The 17,571-nt window shown below is 34.1% G+C and overlaps 1 protein-coding gene across 1 annotated transcript in view; it reads left to right on the forward strand.

Moving 5' to 3' along the window:
- Positions 1 to 17,571, forward strand: part of PTPRQ (protein tyrosine phosphatase receptor type Q) — a 228,818-nt gene that overhangs the window by 61,331 nt on the left and 149,916 nt on the right. The window contains exons 15-17 of the mRNA XM_058308484.2: positions 1,751 to 1,933; positions 2,337 to 2,438; positions 5,242 to 5,362. Of these exons, the coding sequence (XP_058164467.2) occupies positions 1,751 to 1,933; positions 2,337 to 2,438; positions 5,242 to 5,362 (406 nt within the window). The remainder of the gene's footprint in view (positions 1 to 1,750; positions 1,934 to 2,336; positions 2,439 to 5,241; positions 5,363 to 17,571) is intronic.

Raw genomic sequence — 17,571 nt, forward strand, 5'->3', positions numbered from 1 at the left:
ATTTCATTTATCTCTGCTCTAATCTTTGTTATTTTCTTCCTTCTGAGCCCTTTGGGTTTAGTTGGCACTTTTTTCCCTGTTCTTGTAGTTTTGAGGCTAGGTCTCTGATTTGAAGTCTTTCTTCTTTTTTAATGTTGTCATTTAGAACCATAAATTTCCCTGACAGCACTGTGTTTTGTATGTTGTGTTTTCATTTACTTCAAGATATTTCCTAAGTTTGCATATGATTTTTTCTTTTACCCATTGATTTTTAAGAATATGCTGCTTAATTTCCACATATCTGTGAATTTTCCATTTCTCCCTCTCATTGATTTCTAGCTTCATTCTGTTGTGGTTTCAGAATATGCATAGTATGATTTCAAATTTTACATATTTATTGTTTTATGACCTAACATATAGTCTCTCCTGGAGAATGATCCATGTGCACTCAAAAGGAATGTGTTCTATTTTTGTTGGGTGAAGTACTCTACATACGTCTGTTAGGTGTAGTTGGTTTAGGATATCATTCAGTCTTGTACTTCCTTATTGATCTTCTGACCAGATGTTCTAGCCATAATTGAGTGTTGTACTAAAGCCTCCTACTATTAATGTAGAACTGTCAATTTCTCCCTTCAAATCTGTCAGTATTTGCTTCATATATTTTGGGGCTCTGCTACTAGGTACATATATATTTATAATTGTTACACCTTCCAGTTGAATTGTCTTCTTTTTTAGTATATAATGACCATCTTTGTCCCACATAACTGTTTTTTACTTAAAGTGTATTTTTTCTGATATTAGTGTATCTACCCCAGATCTCTTTAAATTACTGTTTTCATGGTACATTTTTTCTATCCTTTCACCTTCAACCTACATGCATTTTTTTTTCATCCATTCTGCCAATCTTTGCCTCTATGCTGGAGAGTTTAATCAGTTTATAGTTAAAGTCGTTACTGGTAATACAGGACTTTTTTCTGTCATTTTGCTATTTAGTCTTTTGTAAGTCTTATACCTGCTTACTAGCAGCCTTAGGAGTTCCATTGTTTATAGGAATTTAAATGCCCCTCTACTCCCTAAGAAGTAGACTTCCTCTCCCTCCAGGGTGATTTAAACCTGGCAATCCTTTGCTCCAGACCGCTTTGACTTAATTGTTTCATATACTGCTTTAACTATTTGTAAGCTACTGTTTCCTGTAGGGCAAGTTCTGGGAGGGTGAACCAGAGAGGAGTTTCCTGTTTCTGTCTTCTAGACTGCCTCTTAATAAATTGATACTGACATAAAGGCACACCAGTATGCACATAAGGGCTACTCTGTTCCCTCAGGAATAGGGCCAGAGACCTATAGGGGAAGCAGAGGCTGGCTCCACCCTGGCAAAGGAAAAAGGGAGAAGCTGTGATTATATTAAAAGTCGTTGATTCTACACTGTGGATGGATTGTATGGTACGTGAATATATCTGAATAAAACTGCTTTAAAAAAAGAAAATGAAAAAGAAAAAAAAAAAGGAAATAAAAGGGGGAGCAGCTTGGAGCTAGCAAGTACACCAGGAACTTCTACCATTTTTCACACTGCATTTTTTCTTGATTTGGCCAACACTCACTCAGTTACTGCAATCTTGCTCTCCAGAGTCTCGAGGAAGATGGCTCTGCCAGTTTTTGCTAGTTGTTGAAAGATTCTGTGGAGGAATGACACCCTGCAGTATCTTATGCCATCATCTTCATCAACCAGAGGGTGAATTGTTTTATACATTTATATTTTTGTTTTTTTTTTCAGTGCCCGACAGTGCACCAGAAAATATTACTTACAAAAATATTTCATCTGGAGAAATTGAGCTATCCTTTCTACCTCCAAGTAATCCCAATGGAATTATACAAAAATATACCATTTATCTCAAGAGAAATAATGAAAATGAAGAGAGAACTATAGATACAATGTCTTTGACCCAGAGCATTAGAGGTAAAAAGGAGAATCTAGGGTTGGATATTTATATTTATATTGACAATGTCCTTTAACCTATAAAGGTATATTCACATAATGGTCATAAATTAGGTTATTTTAAGTTATTATAAATGTTAAGTGCAATTATTTTATATATGCTATGGCAAATCTCACTTTTTGTTTAAATAAGCTAAGACATTATTGCAGATCACATGAATGAATATGCTAGGTCAATTGTTTCCCACATTTTCCTATATCATTCTGTCTTTATAATAGAAGCTAACATTGCCAAAGTACGACATTTCTGTTTAGTTTTTACTTTTGGAAGCTTGTTGATTGAAGGGTAATTTCATAGCCTGCCATTTTATATGTTTAAAGGATATTTTGTGGACCTCAATGTATCTATTTTGCTTCTCCTTAGGACTGAAGAAATACACCCAATATATGATTGAGGTGTCTGCTAGTACACTCAAAGGTGAAGGAGTTCATAGTACACCCATAAGTATACTGACTGAAGAAGATGGTAAATATATAAATCAATGTGTTGATTCCATCATGTTCCAAGAAATGTATATGTAGAATGAATACCTTATACAAATATTCCACTAGCCTTGGTATCTGTTATGTGCCAGGTTAGCATTATATACAGATTTCATTGTCATGGTGTAAAAGAAGTTAGCAAAGTCAGTTTTACATTCATTAAAATACAGTATAAAATATTGTGCTTGCATTTAATATCATCAGTACTCTGTTAAAAAAATCAGTGATATTTTTCCTATGGGAATTTTTAAGGCTAAAAATTTGAACAATGGTGTTTGTTATGACTGTGCTTTTCAACTTTTACATTCATAAAAATAGCCACTTACATAAGTTTTGTAGTAGATTCTGTTATTAGGATTGGCATGATAATGAATCCAGGCTACTTTCCAGGTTTCTCAAATTGGCCTAGATGCTGTTACTAAATATTAATAGCTTTCATATTGAATATTTAAACATGCTTTTCCCTAACCTGAATAAAATCAACTTTATTACTGGGACCACTTTACAGTGGTACCTCATCAAGTTATCTCATTTATCATATAGCATATACCATGCTAAGAAAATTTACTTTTGAGGTATATATATTTGGTATTAGGATTTATATTTTATAAATCTTATATTTTGAGAACAATTATTATTTTTCTGAAAAAGGATATACTATTGCCACAAGAAGTGGGATCAGATATACATGAGTGTTTGTGAGCTATCTTTTTTTTCCCTCGCCCTTTCTCTGGAGTTTTCCCACCTTCAAGCTAAGTTGCACCCTACAGAAGTTCAGGGTCGAAGGTCATTCACCAGGACAAAATGTGCTTTAGATACTTCTAGAAGAAAGAAAGCTTCTTATTGTATTAATCTTATTTTATTCAAAATAATAAGGCCTTGGAACCCTCTTGCTTTCTTTTAGAGCCCTCCTTATTTTCACCTCCACACCTTTGGGTAGGGTGTTCTGAATTGCTCTAATTTCAAAGCATGGTGTCATGCTTCCCCATCACAACTTACCTGTCCTAGTTTTCATAATTAGATTGTTCCTGCTCTCAAAGTGAAAATAAACTTAATTAACACTTATTAATGAAACAAAGGATAAACATTTATTAATGGAAAAGAGGATAAACACTTATCAATGGAACAAAAGATAAAGGGGAGAAGATTATTTCTCCTTCATAACATGCATAATATCTAAGATAATATATGTAAAATCATTTCAGTAAAGCCCTTCTGGACATAGTGACTACTTCTTTACATTCTAATCTAATGAAATAGTCCTAATGTTGAGATTTTTGAACTGTGATATGAAGTTTTAAACATAAAGAAAATACCCAAGGATATAATGTTGTTTAAACATAAAATTTCCAAGAATGATCTGATATTCCATATAATATCTTAAGCATGTAATAGAATAGAAATGCTTAGTACAACACACAGTGTTTAAAATCAGTACTACTTTTGATAAAAATCCTTTTGTTTTTTCAATAATAAAAAGAAGTTATGCTTTACAAAAATGTTAGAAAAACATTTTATAAGCTTATGTCTTGAGAAATGAAAGAGATTCCTCAGTTAGACGTAATTCATATCTTAGGAAGCAGACATTTCAAAATGATATATGTGTTCTTGTGATAATCAGTATTTAACTGCATTATTTTTGTAGTACCAGTGAGAATAAAATGAAAATGCTAAATACAGCTGTCACCTTTATTCCTGAGAACTCATCTTATAACCCTTTTCTCTGTTCAACAAGCTTTTTCTGGAAAAACGTTGTTACCAAAATAATTAACACACATATATGTGTGTGTGCACACAGCCATATATGAAATTATTCAGAGAAACAAAAATAAATTGAAATAATTTAGCTGCCATTTTCTCCAAATTGTTGGAATTACTGATTTGTACATGTATGAATCTATAAATTAGCATAGCTCAAAAATCTGAACAAATTCTCAGGATTTCTTTTAGCCACTTTCAATGCATAACTATATCTATGAATTAAAATTTTAGCAAGTTATACTCTTTTATATGAAAACAGTTGTGTTTTAACACTGCAAGACATTACTATGCTTCTATACTGAGAAAATATCAAAGTGTGTTATAAATGGAAATCTAAGGCTAGCTAGTTTACAGTAATTTTTAAACTGATTTTTCAATATACAATGGCTAATTATTTGAATCTTTACACTAGTGTAGCAGAATTAGAAGTAGATCTTAAACTGTCCATTTTCTATTTATATGCAACATGGTGTTTCTTTTGTAATCCATTAATTTTGAAGACTCAGTAAGTGGATTTTGATATTATCTTACAGTTTAATGACACAACTGAATTTGAGGAATGTAGTCTTTATTTGTGAGGTCAGTCATTTCTACTGATCTTCCAGTGTTATGCTTATCACTTTCCCACTAAGTGAATGTGCAATTTTTCCTACATTTTTATTGTCTGGGGAACTTTTTATTGTATGTTATACTAATGCACCCCAATAAAGCCTTTATTTTTATTGGAAGATGACAGGTTACCAAGATGTACTTGAACAGTAAGTGAATCACTGTGACTTAGCCCTTGCTCTATTTTCTCATGAAATATTTTTTTCCATTGAATCACAGAAACAGATGTTCTAACACAACCGTGCAAAATCTTCCTTTATCATCTCATTTTGAAAGTAAACAGTGTCTCCTGCAGAAAAGTGCTTTGCCTGACTCATTTATCAGAAAGTTTATATGAAAAATTTTGTAAATTTCCAGTTTAACCTTTGCTTGTATATGCTTAATAAAGCACATTAATCTACACTCTAATTTTTTAGCTCCTGATTCTCCCCCCCAAGACTTCTCTGTAAAACAGTTGTCTGGTGTCACGGTGAAGTTGTCATGGCAACCACCCCTGGAGCCAAATGGAATTATCCTCTATTACACAGTTTATGTCTGGTAAGAATTTTTTTTTTTTTGGAAATGCTTCTGAGAACAAATGTTAATCTGTAACATAATAGGAATGTAGGTTGTTTCTTTTAATTTCAAAATGTGATGTTATAGTAGGAACCTGATTATTAATATAATTACTTATGTGCTTTTATTAAGAAACAAGTTTTTCCCATATTAAGTAAAGGTCCAAATACAGTCAACATATAATTTTTTAAATTAAAATAAAACATAATTATGTATTATGAATAATTATACTAAATTTCTGTCCTTGAATGTCATTGGCTTATCAACTTATATGAATGCAGGTATGTTTTTAAACTCCATTAAATCTTTACCCAAATACTTACTACATGACTGTCTTTTTAAGAGTTTCTTTAAACAGAGTGATTTTAACTAAATGTAGAATAAAGAGCCATTTCAGAAGTCCCCTTATTTAAGATCAAATTTCCATTCAAATATAAGCAGGATATTTACTGATTGATTGATCACTTTTACCCTAAATACCTATTTATACTTTAATTGTGAATAAGATGAAATCCTACAGTGCATGTATCAGTTAACAACATGGCTATGCCCTGCTTCCTTAAAACTCAAAAGATAAAAAATCCTCATTTTGAATGGACATAAGCCCTCTTTAAAAAAAATTCAACAGTAATACATTTTCTAGTGGATTTTAAAATATCTCAAATCAGAAAATAACAATTTACCCACTGTTTTATAACATAGACAGTTTCTTACTTTTATTATCCTGAATTTGAGGGGCCAGCAATGAGAAGAGTCTAAACCCTTTGCCTTCTACTGTTTAGGGCTATACTTCCCCATGTTCTCCACTGTGGGTTTCCTTAAACTAGGCCATAGTGGGAGAGCCAGCAGTGTCACTAGTGGAAGGGAGCAGTGGGAAAGAGGTAACAGATCCTCCTGATCTCCTCCTCTCCTCCTCCCCTCCTCCTCTCCTCTGCTCTCCTCCTCCCCACTTCCCTTCCTCCCTTCCTGCTTTCCTCCCTCCCTCCCTTCCTTCCTTCTATAATATTGATAGAGTATCTATACGTCTGTGGAGAAGACACACATAGGACCTCTTCCCTTAAAGAAGTTATATTCTAAAGGGTTAACTGGATCATACACTCATAATGAAACAAATAAGGCAAAGTCAGGAAAGAGGGCTATTTTTGATGGAATGCTCAGGGAAGTCCTCTTTGAAGTAGCATTTAGCTGAGCTTTGAATATGGGAAAGAACTTTCCAGGAAGAGGGATGGTCTACTGCAAAGGCTCTGGAGGAAACAAAACTTGTCATTTTGAAGACAAGAAAGAAGGTTAGTGTTGCTGAAGGGTAGGGAACCAGAAGAAGAAAGAATTCTAGGAGTGGGAGGCAAAGGGCCAAGGCACAGTAAGGATTTGCTTTTCATTTAAAATATAATGGGAAATATTGGAAGACTTAATTAAGCACGTAGTTGTTCTATGCAGAATGAATTGTAGGAGACCAGAGTTTTCACAGGGGTACGAAGTAGGAGGCATAACTTGGGGAAGAGATGATACTGACAATAGAGAGAGAAGTGGGCAGCTTTGAGTTACATTTAGAGCATTTGAATTACATTTTAGTTGACAATACTTGCTGATGGATTTCCTGTGGAGATGAGGAGCAGGAAAGAATCGAGGATGACTCGAAGACTTTTGAATAAAGGATAATGATTCCTAGATTTTTGGCATCATTTACTAAGTTAGAAAAAAATTGAAAATGAAAAAAGTTAAGGAACACGAGAATCAAGATTTTTCTGGCTGGAGTTTTCAGCTCCAAATTGTGAAAACAATCTTCTTCCTTTATATAGTGGTTATATTTCTTTTCCTAGAGCCTCATGGTGCGTTTAGCATAATGTGTAGCACACCTAGAGAGAAACACACATGGTTGGGTAGCCTTCTATAAAGGATGCCATTTAACTGTTTTTTCTCTCCTTCCTGTCCTACTTCGGAAGACAGCTTCTACATATAGGAGAAGCCCCATGAAAGTGGAGTGAAGCTATCTCAAGTCTGTGATGTCCTGGCTAATCCCACCTGGCTCTTTCGGGCATCACTATGACTCCAACCTGTGATTACAGCATCTAGTTTCAAGAGTCTTATCTTCTGTTTTATCCTTGATCCAACCCTAAGGCTTCTTCTAGTCCCCTGGTTTTCTTCGTATGTCTGTCTCAAGTCTGGGGTAGCTAGATACTCGTGGATTTCTCTGCACCAATGTTCAGTGTGCCAGATTTGGGAAGATGACTTCCACTCCCTTCTCTCTGGCTGGCCTGCTAGAGGATCTTGTAGGACTTGCTGGACATGGTGCCATACTCAACACAGAGATTTTCTAAGGGGCTTGCCATTTTTCTTTCTATCCTGAATAGAAAGATCAAGCGCTCTTGTTCTAGGATTTCCCTCCCAAACCTGTCTGGTGTTTCCATCACTCCACGCTTACGCTCGGATACACTGCAGTTTAACTGCATCACCTTTTCTTCTTCTCACTTTCTTGATAATGCAAAAGCTTTTTCCTTTTCTTGACTGATACAAATTTCCTTTATTTCATATACTCCTTCCTGCCCACAGTATGACATTGTAAAATTCTATGGTCTGAAGTCATACAGAGTTAACTTTTGATGGGAAAAGGAAATGAAGAAACCACTTTCTTTCAATAAAGATTCATTTTACACACACATGTATATGCACACACACAAATACGTGCTATCTGATCCAAGATCAAAATTTTTTTATTGCTGTATATAGAACAGAAAGCTACATGGTACATAATTGAAATTTAATATTTCTTGAGTGGATGAATGAATGAAGAATAAATTTTAAGAGTAAAAAATTTAATATTGACATTTTCTCTTTGAATTTCTACCTAAGAGTAGCAGTAATGTTTTTCAGATAATAGTTGTCACAGGCTGAAGAGAGGAAGATCACATAAACAAAGGAAAAAAAGAGAAAACACCTTAATAGGTTTAAGGAATATTATCTGTGATATACTTATTCAGAGTTTTAAAAAAATTAGTTTCCAGAATCATCATACTAAGATATTTGTTTTAAACTTTAGTCATTGTAATTAAAGGAATGGCCATAATTCTGGGCTCTTTCACAATTTCTAGTGCTTTTTGAGAACTCTCTCCCTAATCAGTTTTCCTGGAGGCTTAAATTTTGAGTTAGAGAGATGTGGGTTTGAATCCTGACTCTGCCATGTATTATCTGTGCGGAACTTATAAAAAGCTGAATAAATACTGCCTGCAATTATTGATAGGATCCTTGTTTCCGGGGTCCATATGCCTCATAATTCTTAGTTTCCCTAATTTTGGTTGCTCCAATAATTACCCAAATTTTTTAAGAGTAATGTCTATGGATGTTTGCTCATTTTATAATAGCATGTCTGCAAAATGCAGATTGCCTATTGTATTTGTTATATCTATTATATTTTCTTTCTTTGTCATGAATACCTCTTTACAAAAGTAAAATGAAACAAAAAATGTGTAATCATTTTATATCCACTATTGTGTGAGCTACGTTTGGTTTTTAGTTGGTGTACTCAGAAATCTGCTTTAATCCATTACATTTCAAAATAATTTTCCTCCTGAAGTTACCTTATGAAGTAACTTTTTGTTATCTCCCAAGATGATAAAGTAGCATTTTCCCTGTTATATTGATAGATTATCCTTATATACTTTCAAATAATACACAATATTTGCATTCTTAGGGAAACACCCATTTAATAAGTGGGTTTGTTAACCCATAAGAATGTAAGTTTATTCTTTTTTTTAATGATTGTGTATTTTTAAAATATGCAATCCTTACAATCCTAGGGCAACCACCATTTAATAAGTGGGTTTATTAATCCATGAGAATATAAACTTATTCTTTAATAAAATTTTATTGAAGTATATTGTTTATACCTGAACATACATAAACAATAAGTGTATAATAAAAGTTGTGAATTTACAAAACAAACATGCATATCTTCATACAGGGCTACCATACATCACCCCATCACCAACACCTTGCATTGTTGTGAAACTTTTGTTACAAACTATGAAAGAGCATTGTCAAAATGTTACTACTTACTTTACCCATATCTTACAAAATATACTGTGTAAATAGTAGATTGATATAAAGCTTATTCATTTACTATATTGTTGAATTCAACTTGTATTTGTTTAGCAGATTTGCTTTTATATGTGTTAGTAAAATTTAACAGTAGTTTTCTGTTTATTGTACTTCTAAATTAATATCTTATATGCTGTAGCTAAAAGTCTGTGGATTGAAAGTTATGCTGAAAATTTAACTTATATATGCATATTGGCTTTCAGAGCATTACTCTGTTTTCTAAGTAATAATGACAAGTAATTCTGAATCAGTCAGTCTCACAAATGTTTATTAAACTCTGAGAAGGTATGAAATATATAGAACACTAAAAAGATTGTGGACTGATAGGATTAAAATATGTACACAGGAATAATTTAAGAATATTAGGAAGGCAAAACAGTTCTAATGCAGCTTTTTAATAAATGTTATTGGTCAAACAATCCCCCCTGTAACATAAAAGCTTGCCTTAGGAAAGACCATTTATATACTAAAAAGTATGTTTTGTCCTGTTTCTTCCAGGTACAAGCGATTTTCACACTATTAAAAACTAATAGCTGGACCATTCAAAATAGATCAGTAATCATAATAGAATGGAGGACATTTCAGATTTTCTGAATTTACCTCTCATATAGAGTGAAGGTGTTAATGTAACTGGATTTTGTCTCGGTTCTTGACTAAGCAACAAGAAATGAGTTTCAAGAGCACATCGGGTTAGTTAGGCCAATCATTTATTAACATGGGGAGAAAAGAGAAATGGGAGAACCTAACAGGTCATGGGTCCCAGGTAGAGAAGAGGGGGCTGAAAAGTGATGAAGAGGGCTGATTTGTAGAATACAACTCCACATTATAGATTATAAATCTCCAGGTTTACTTGCATATTGATCCAGGCGGGAGCAAAGAAGACCAGAATAGGGCACAAACAGGTGCCGGGACAGGGCAAAGGCAAGAGAGAGCAAAAAGCCTTTGCATTTGCTTTTAAACCACTAATTATTTTGCCCCTTTGCTAATGGCATGGGAGGAGTCCCAGTTGTTTGCTGTTTGGATTGACTACCCCACCTATCAATCCCCTGGGAAGGCCTAATATAAGTCCTCTGGAGAATATCCGGGGCTTCTCCTGGCTTCCAGAGAAATCTCGTTCTGAATGGCAGAATCTCCTGTGGGTCTTCCAGGAGCCATCTTGAAGTCTGCGTGGACTTTTTGCCAGGTTCCAGATCCATCTATTGATTCCCTACCATGCCTGCTTCATTAAGGTAGATTGAGAAGTCAGGAAAGCATATCAGTGGAAGCAGTTTTGAAGGTTTAGAGGTAGTGTGAGTTAATTGTGTCAAGAGGTTGATAAGTAGCTTGTAGAAATGGAATATTGGGACCAGGGTGGGAAGCTTGAGAGTTGAGGTGAAAAATAGGCTACCTGTGACCTAGATGCATCCATGCTTTCCTGGACTTGCAAATTGTTCAGAAATTCTTAATCAACTGTCTACATCTAAAACTGAGGAGACATCTGGTAAAATTTCAGATTCCTTTCTTTCTTACAAAACTGAGAATGCTTTGCCATGTTCCTTATGGCAAAAATCAGCCAGAGCTGAGTAGTGGCCATCTTCTTTAGATTGGGGCATTTGCTTTGTGGCTTACCTCAGTTCCCTCCACACCTTGTCTTAAACACACCCTCTTTATTCATTTATTCCATTTGTCTGGATCCTGAGTTTTCCACCCTTGATTTCAGGGTCTGTTCATCATGTTTGTGAAATGCACAAACCTGGGAGAAATTATGATTTTTTCCCCTTGCATTACGGACTTGTGAAGCAAAACATCTTGGAGAGATAAAAAAAATAAAAGGGCTCAAAAGAGATTTACCTTTTTGGGGGCCTGTGTTGTGTGGCAAGTGCTAGATTTTTACATATATTGTCATTTATTTTTCACAACAATACCATAAAAAGAGGAATATTATCCCTATGTTACTGTTGTAGAATTTGAGAGAGGTTCAATTACTTGTGTATAGAGAGGCCAGGACTCAGGAATGATTTTGAGAAGGAAAAGTGGTTTATTGAGGGCCGGCCGGACTCAGGAGCTTCCTGTTTCAATCCCGAGCCCCGCACAAGATTTTTGAGTCCCTTTTATACAGAGAGGAAAGGCCAAATGGTTCTTTTGTTTCAGTTCTCAATAGGCTTGAATTAGCATATATGTCTTCAACATCCTAGGTAAGCTTTTAGCATGGACTTCATACATTCTAGATAAGCTTTTAGCATATTTGGTTTGCATTTCCCCTGAATACTTAAAGTTTATAGACCTTGCATTGTTAAACTGTTTCCTGGGACTGGAGTCATTGCCATGGTCACCAAGGGCAGGACTGCAGCCTCTTACTGTCACACCCACAAGTCAGAGAGCTTAGGTTATCTCTGAAAAGACAAAGAGCCTCCCACCCATAGCCCACATCATTACAGTTATGGAAACCAAGTGTTGATGAGGTTAAGGGCTTCCTTAAGGCCGTAGACCTAGAAGATAACAGTCAGAATTCATACCCACATCTTTCTCCCAAATCGTGCTTTCTGTCTCTATACTAGGAACAAGTTTTATAAGTAGCCTTTGTTCTAAACACTAACCAATACACTTATAGGGTAGTTTTAGTTTGACTACAGCAAAATTAAGTTTATTATATCAACTCATGTGGACTATCTCTACCAAAAATCACTGGCTTGATGTTGGTCTTTATTAGTTGATTGAACTGTATCCCTCATGAGAAAATAATTATACTATGTTCATATGTCAAACCAGTTGGATTACTGGGAACCACAGTTTAAATAGTATGTGGACATGAGTAAAGCTTGTTTAGGAAGGAGTAATCAGGAACTGTTGAAAGAATGGGAATAGATATTAGGCAAGATTCTTTTAGTTTGAAGAGCCCAGAACCCATTTTAAGTAGGCCTAAGGAAAAATGAAAAATTTATTGGCAGCTGTGCTTGAAAATCTCAGGGCATATACTAGCTGGATTAGGAGCAAGTGCAATAATTTTATCAGGTATGATATACAGCAAGAAGTTTGATGTGGCCAACAGCAGAAAGTCCTTGTGACTGGAGATAAGTAGGAGGAAATGAGTTGGAGAAAAAGGAAGACCTGGAGGCTTGAGGCCGGGCAGGATAAGGATTTTGGATTTTATGCCAAATGCAGTGGAAACCCTTGGAGTTTTAGAAGGGATGTGGCCTTTAGGTGTATAGTTAAAATGAAAATTTTATATCCCATTCAATACTGGTACAATATTGGTGTCGTGATTCTATTTTTCACATGTAAATTTTCAACTGAATTGTCGTAGTTACTTCTTTCTAAATAATGTGTATGCTACACAAACGATGGGATCATGGTACTGGTATTATTATACTATAACAAAGTCCTGACCCTCTTAGTCAATCCAATTTTTAAATGTGAGAATAAACAATCTGGTGAGGAAAAAATCATAAGGACATATTTCATGATGTTTGGGGTGAATTTTAACTTAATTTTGCAAATGTTTTTGATTCCTGCAACTCTATGCCCCATCTGTCTGTTCTTTCTGTTATATTTAGATCCCCACATGAAAATAAAAATACTGGATCCCAATGTGAAAAACAGAATGTAATAGGCATTTCCCCTCAAAATATATTTTTCGATGAGGGTGATTTCACAGAAAATTAAGCCAAGTGTGTTAATATATATGGTTTTCTCTTCCCAGCTCATTTGGAAGCTAAGCTATTAATTAATTTAGAGGTTTGCTCATCCCTCAGATCTTCCATAAACAAAAATTTCCTCAGCTTTTTATAGGACCTAAAGAGCAGACAGTTTGAAATTCTGTTCTTTGGTGGTTTACATTATTGTAAGTTTCAGGTTAAGACAAAATACATGTGTTTAAAAATTTTTTTAAAAACATGGGCTAAGGTTATATCATTTGGTTAAGTTTAAGAGTCCTAACCAAGATTCTTTCTGAGAAATGGAAAATGATAAACACTTATGTATTTTTTGATTCCTCATTATAAATGTGATCAGGTATTTGGAACTATGGAAGAAAGTAGGAAGATGACTTTAATACCTTGCAGGATACCTGAAAATATTATGATTTAATTAATTTCTTTTCAGACTTTCCATCTCTATGATTATAATTTAAAATCCCTTACTAACAACTATTCCACCACTGACTTTATTTTAAGGCTTGCTATTTTATTTTGAATAATGTTAGCTTTTTAAAGAACATTTATTTCTAATGTACTTGGCAAATCAGAAAGGGCAAGTCTTTCTTCATTCTTGATTAAATACATTAAAAGACACTTTCATTCGTAAGGTTATTAAATTTTATTGTATTTATAGAACCCATAAACTTCTTTATTTCCCAGTAGAAAATTATTTTCAGAAAGATTTATTCTATCTAAGCTCCATCAAGTAATTGCCAGTATTCTGTTCATTTGGACACAGTTACGTATACACCAAGTTTAAAAATTCAGTATTACGTTATAGTATTATTATTCACTAAAATAGACTCTTCTCTGAATAACAATTGTGTTCCAATATTTAATGCATGATACTGTAAATTGTCAAATATGCTTTGTTCTCCATTTGTACAATGGGTAGATAAGTTCTCAAATCGATAAGGGAGAAAAGGTTCATTTTAATATCTTTAATAATCACACATAGCTTGTAATTTTCATGCTTGTGAAAACTTACAAAATTAGAAGCTTATAAAAAGAATAAGTAAAATTAATATTTTAACAAGTGAAGTTAGAAATTGGGAAGAGTAATTAAAAAAAGAGAAGAGGCACAAAAAAATTTGAAAAAGGAGCCATAACTATAACTGAAAATTTAAAAGATGGGAGGATATTTTAAACAACTTTATGACAATACATTTGAAAACTTCGGTGATATCACAAATTCTTAAAAAGGCTAAATGGAATAGAAAACCCAAATAACATATAATGATTAAAGGAAAGGAATAAGTAGCTAATAATGCTGTATTAATCCGACTATTTTGGAAGCAGAGAGATTCAATGATAGCGTTTTGAAGGCTAGGACTCGAGAATATTCTGAGAAGGAAAAACATTACAACCAGCCTGGCCCGGGGACTCCTGTCCAAAAAGCTGAGACCTGAATAGGATTTCTGGGTCTTTTTGATACAGAGGATGTGGGAGTAGGAGTCAAATGGTGCTTTTATGAAAAAAATGACTTTTCTTTGTTAGTTTCTTAGAATTTTAAGTGTTTGTTTGAGTACTAGATAGGTTTTGAATTAATATATCCCCCACATTCCAGGTAAGCTTGAATTAACATTGTCAACATTCCCTCTGGATGTATCTTTGAATACACATTCAGTCTACATCCTTACTGGATATTTAAAGCCCATAGGGCCTGTATTACTTAATTGGCTTTCTAGAAAGTAGGCACACTTGGATACAGAATTAGATAATTTTGAATTCATGCACAGGCTATATTACTACAGTCCATTTACTTAATTGTTTTATACCAATTTCTGAGCCCTGATGGGGTGATACTCTTTTTAACTATATCTGTGAAAACTCCTTGAAGGCAGACTAAGCCTTTTTTTTAAAAACTATATTATTGACAGCACGATGCTTACTACCTGATATCTTTTAAGCTCTTAATATTTATCGAAATAATGAAAGAATATATTGCACATTAAAAATCCTTGCTTTTCCCAACCTCACTGAGCTTTGAAAACTTCTAGGCAGTCATTTTACATGCTCTTAAATCACTTCCCCTTCCTGTTGTACTCAGACATTATTCCAAATTGTCTTCCTTTTCCTGAAGTCCCTACCCACCTCATTCATAGCAGATGAACTCAGCTTCCATTCTATACTGACAATTGAGGTGACCAGGTATAAACTACCTCAACTTCCTCTTTCCAGAACCTGTGAACTCACATCTTTAACCTTTGTGTCCATTTCTCAGGGGATGAAATATCTCTCCTCCAGCTCAAGCAGAATTTCTTTTACTGTCTTCTGGATCCCAATACCTTTGTGTGTTCCAAGTCCATAGCATATAAGTGTTTACTTCTTGAGCTTCAATCTCATTCTCATAAGTGGCTTTTCCCCAAATTGTATAAATGTGCCTTTCCTGCTAAAAGCAAACAAAACAAAGCCAAACCAAACCAACCAGCTAACCAAATGACAACAGCAGTAACAACAAATTAACACCCTCTTCTGACTCAGACTTTCTGAGATTTTAGAATAAGTTTAGAATAATTATGTGTGCCACTATTTACTCCTTGCTAGTTTGGGGCTATTTAAAACATAATGCTAACTTACGGATAATTACCATGCTGTGCAGAGTAAGCATTCTAGAGTGAGGTGCAACATAGAAGAGCAATTTTCTTATAGTGGAAGAATTAGTGAAAATCACTATTCATTTGAGGAAGAAAATGATTTGATGAAGAGTCAAGTGAATGGATGTAGATATTCTTTATTTTTGGAAGTGGTATTTGCTGAGTACACAGAACAACCTAGAATGTTTAGATATCAGCATATTTAAGTTTTGGGAAAACAATCATAGTGACAGAGATGAAAATATCGTCAGGTTAGATTACCCGCATGAAACAAAATATCCGATGATGAAGACAAGAAGATAATGGCTTGTGGAGGCCTCTCAATTCTTGTCCAGAAAATTGTTCATGTATATACTTAAGGAAACATGTAAATTTGTTTAAGTCTTTCCAGGTGTTTTTTGGTTTTTAAGATTCCTTCATAGGTGGTTGGTTCTTAGTGTTCTTACACTCTGAAATTTCCTTCATGCTTTAGATGTTAAAATCTGGTCTGTCTTTTGAAAAAATAACAATAAATTAACTAGGAAATTACATCTTAAAGACTTCATTAATCTGGATTTAAGACATCTTTTGCCATTACCAAAGAGAAGGAAACGCTGTATCTTATAGGTATTCAGAATAATTTCAGAGGAATTCTACTTTTTTAATTTCCTAAATTCAAAAAAAGTTTTAAAGTGTTCTCATAGGTTTCAGTAATTAAATCAGTAAAGTGATTGCATTGGAAACACCTTTCAGAGTTTTGTCTCAGTTTGAAAATATGTACTGATTGAGAGATTTGGCTGATATTGGCAAGTTATCTATATTAGAGGTTAAGTGTTGTGTGATATTTTTATTCCTTCCATTTCCACACCGTTTATGACTTTTGATAAAAGAGTTAGACTTGGCTTGTCAGGTAAGGATTCTTCTCTTCCTTTCCCCAATCTCCAAATCCCCATTCTATATTCAAACCTTACAAACCAGTTTTTTAGTGAACAATTTCTTTAATCTTTAGGGCTATCCTCTTATTTTCCTTTCCTTCACTTTGGTGAAGTGCTCATCTCTTTTTTTTCTCTCTGCTTTTGCTACTGAAATGAAAATTACTGTCTTTGTCATTAAGGAGACTGAATTGTTATTACTGGATTGTTTTATAATAATTTATTGGTTTATTTCTCTATTTTGATGGCAGGGATAATGTCTTATTCACATCTGCCCAACATAGTGCCTGATAAATGGTTAGTTAAATTTGTTGAATGATTATGTACATATCTTCTCTAAACAGAGAGTGTGGGAAAAGTATCTATCTTTCCTTGATGCACTATGTACGAAAAGAGGGGAGTAGATGTGGTTTAAGCTGTTGAGCACCTGCTTACTACATGGGAGCTCCGGGTTTCAGTTCTTGGTGCCTCCTAAAAAAACAAAAAAACAAACAACAAGCAAAACAAACAAAAAAACAACTCAGGGGAGCCAATGCGGCTCAGTGGTTAAGTGCTGGCTTCCCACATATGAGGTTCCAGTTCAAGGAACCTCAAAAAAAAAAAAAAAAAGACTAAATAAAAGATACAAGTCAAATGTATGAAGAAAGTATTCAATATAATGGATTGCAAATGACCAATAGATATATGAGAAGACACTGAAGACATTTAATCTTACTTGTGGTCCAAGAAGTGCAAATTAAAATGAAATATTTTGGGTCAATTAGATTTGAAGAAATTAAAGAGATTAATAGTACACAAATTACTAGTGAGAGTTTGGGGAAATATGTACTCCCTCTCCTGTCACTGTTGACATGACTAAATTATAATAAATTATAATTTAGAAGAGTAATCACTGTGAAACTAATAATTAAAAT

Source organism: Dasypus novemcinctus, chromosome 12 (genome assembly GCF_030445035.2).
Source record: "Dasypus novemcinctus isolate mDasNov1 chromosome 12, mDasNov1.1.hap2, whole genome shotgun sequence".
Classification (NCBI taxonomy): Eukaryota; Metazoa; Chordata; class Mammalia; order Cingulata; family Dasypodidae; genus Dasypus; species Dasypus novemcinctus.